The following is a 3,260-nucleotide window of genomic DNA, read 5'->3' on the forward strand; positions in this document are numbered from 1 at the left end:
AGACAAACATACATAGATACAAATTGAGGGAATTCAGTTTATATCATTATTTAATCTAGTTATTGACCTCATACTGTATCCAAAAACATTCATTTCTTTTATCCACCTTATAATTTTCATATATATCTTTTGCTTACAATTGAATATATAGTTCTTAACATTAATTCCTCATTGGTCACCTCCAGAGTCCTGGTGGGCTATTGTTCTAGCGCTCCAAGCTCCGCCAGTGCCTGGTCAACAGTCCCGAGAAGTTCCAGCCCCAATACAGTCACCCCAGCGCCAGGGCCACCAAGGCGGATGACAATGTTCAAAGCTACATGATAAAATCACATTTTCAAACGAAAAGTCCAGTAGCACCGATAAGAGTAACAAAATTTGTGGCGGGGTATGAGCTTTTGGGAGCCCCTGCTTAGAAGTGAGAAGTGACTCACGAAAGCTCCTCCCCTGCCACAATTTTGTTAGTCTTGAAGGTGCTCCTGGACTCCTGCTCTCTTCTGCTGCTACTGACAGACTGACATGGCCACCCATCTTGATATTAAAACCAGTAAAATCAACTCACATCCCCTCCCCCTCCATGCATCATTAAAATGAATAAGAACATAAAAGAAGCCTTGTTGGATCAGGCCAGTGGTCCATCCAGTCCAACACTCTGTGTCACACAGCGTTCAAAACCCAGGTGGTATCAGGAGGTCCTCCAGAACTCCAGAAGCCCTCCCACTGTTGCCCCCCAAGCACCAAGAATACAGAGCATCTTCTGGAGACGATGGCTGCCAATCAGAACAGACAAGACTGACCTTAAGAACATTAAGAGAAGCCATGTTGGATCAGGCCAATGGCCTATCCAGCCCAACACTTTGTGTCACACAGTGGCCAAAACACAGGTGCCATCAGGAGGCCCACCAGTGGGGCCACAATTCCCGAAGCCCTCCCACTGTTGGCCCCCAAGAATCAAGGATACAAAGCATCACTGCCCCAGACATAGGAATATAACAGAAGCCATGTTGGATCAGGCCAATGGCCCATCCTATCCAACACCACAGTGGCCAAAACCCAGGTGCCATCATGAGGTCCACCAGTGGGGCCACAACTCCAGAAGCCTTCCCGCTGTGGCCCCCCAGGCACCAAGAAGACAGAGCATCACTGCCCCGGTGATAAGTACCTAAGAGGAGCCCTGTTGGATCAGGCCAATGGCCCATCCAGTCCAACACTCTGTGTCCCACAGTGGCCAAAACCCAGGTGCCATCATGAGGTCCACCAGCGGGGCCAGAACTCCAGAAGCCCTCCCACTGTGGCCCCCCAGGCACCAAGAAGACTTTTTTACTGGAGTGTTGGACTGATTTTACTGGTTTTAATATCAAGATGGGTGGCCGTGTCAGTCTGTCTGTAGCAGCAGAAGAGAGCAGGAGTCCAGGAGCACCTTAAAAACTAACAAAATTTGTGGCAGGGGAGGAGCTTGCGTGAGTCACTGCTCCAGACATAAGAAAATGAGAAGCCTTGTTGGATCAGGCCAATGGCCATCCAGTCCAATACTCTATGGCACACAGTGGCCAAAACCCAGGTGCCATCATGAGGTCCACCAGCGGGGCCAGAACTGCAGAATCCCTCCCACTGTTGTCCCCCCCAAGCACCAAAAACACAGAGCATCACTGCCCCAGATTTGTTGCACCAGTGGGATATCAGCCTGCCCTGCCAAAATCACAAGAGCCCTGGCCAGAGCAACAACAACAACAACAATCTGTATCATTTTTTAAAAATAAGTTTTATTACTGAATATTTACATGTGAACAAAAGGCAATAAAAAGGTAATAAAAGTTATCTTACTATACACTATGGGTAAAGTACCACTTCAAATACAGGCTTTGGAGGAATAATATGATTCTCCAATAAACAAAACATAACAGATATCCACATATCCCAGAGTTGGGTTGTGCTCTTAGTTGGGGTTGTTGTTTTTTTTGCCATTATTATATGTTCCCAGATTTTTTTGTGCCAGGTTTGTATCGATGGTTTCAATCCACTGCTCCAAACTCATGCAATTGTTAATTTAGCAATTAACAATTAACAACAATTAACAACGTGGCAATTCATTTTCTTTTTTTCATTTCCAAATTGGGAATCCGGCCAACTATTTCGTAATACCGACTCTGGAGTACCTAAAACAACAACCTGTATCTCTGAAGAAGCAGAACAAAGTCGGAGTCCAGTCAGTGGCACCTCTGAGACCAGCAAAGTTTTATTCAAAGCGTCAGCTTCCCTGTGCAAAACCACACTGAAGAAGTGCGCCTGCACACGAAAGCTTACCCCCCCCCCATCAAACTTTGGTGGGCCTTACAGGTGCCAGTGGGACTCCCAACTTTGCTCAACCGCAACCCGTGTTTGCAGAAACTTCGCGAGGACACCCCACCCGCCGTCCCATTCTGCCCCCACCCCCGCCTCCTTTGGGCGGACCTTAAAGGCGTTTCCCGCCCCTCCCCCCCCCCCCGTTCCTATTAGAGAATCGCCGCCGCGCAGAGGGCGTCACGTGAGCGCCAGTCTTGTGACTGGCCTGGGCGCAAAGAGGCTGGAGCACATTGCCTTCTGCCTTGCGGGGCGTGTGCGGGGCGGAGGGGTCTTTTCGCCCTCTTTGCATGCCCCAAATCTCTCTTTTTTTAAAAGGGGGGCTCCTCTCTAGCTCCGGAGCCGCTCCCCGGGTGCCTCCAGCCCTCCCTCCAGTTGCCAGACCCGGTTGCAAAAAGTTGGCTCTGTAGCCGGGGGGGCTTGCCTGTTCTCTGTTTGGGGGGCGGAGGGGAGGGGGGCCCGGCCGGAGGATGGACAATAAGCCCCTGCTGCAAGACCGACCCCCCGCCTACAGCCCGGCCGCCCAGGGAGGCGGCTACGAGTATGGGCAGGGCGGCTACGGGGCCATTCCCGCCGCTCAGCCGGGCTTCCAGCCGCCGCCGCCGCCGCCCTACGCCTATCCCACGGGTTCTGCCGCAGGTAAGCCTCGGGGGAGTGGGCGGGAGAACTTAACGGGCCGGGAGGCAGCCGGCGTGGCTCTCCGCTTCTCTGTTTTGTATTCACAGCAGCCCGGTGAGGTAGGTGAAAAGTCCAACGGGGGCTGGCTTGCTGGGCAGTGTTCCCTCCGCCTCACACGTTTTTGTCTTAGCTCAGGAAGGATGGGGCTCCAGAGCACACTAATTGATGCAGCAGCCAAATCCCTCGCTCGCGGCTTTCATGCCAGTAGCCCACAAAGTAGAATTTTTGCTCACAAGACTCCACAG

General features: G+C 51.5%; 1 protein-coding gene across 1 annotated transcript in view; it reads left to right on the plus strand.

Annotated features, from left to right (window-relative positions):
• Window positions 1-2,509: 2,509 nt before the first annotated feature.
• BRI3 (brain protein I3) overlaps window positions 2,510-3,260 on the plus strand; it is a 26,784-nt gene continuing 26,033 nt past the window's right edge. The window contains exon 1 of the mRNA XM_015413069.1: window positions 2,510-2,976. Coding sequence (XP_015268555.1) covers window positions 2,808-2,976 — 169 coding nt within the window. The 5' untranslated portion in view covers window positions 2,510-2,807. The remainder of the gene's footprint in view (window positions 2,977-3,260) is intronic.

The sequence above is a fragment of the Gekko japonicus genome, unplaced genomic scaffold (assembly GCF_001447785.1).
Source record: "Gekko japonicus isolate JY-2015 unplaced genomic scaffold, Gekko_japonicus_V1.1 scaffold2745, whole genome shotgun sequence".
Taxonomy (NCBI): Eukaryota; Metazoa; Chordata; class Lepidosauria; order Squamata; family Gekkonidae; genus Gekko; species Gekko japonicus.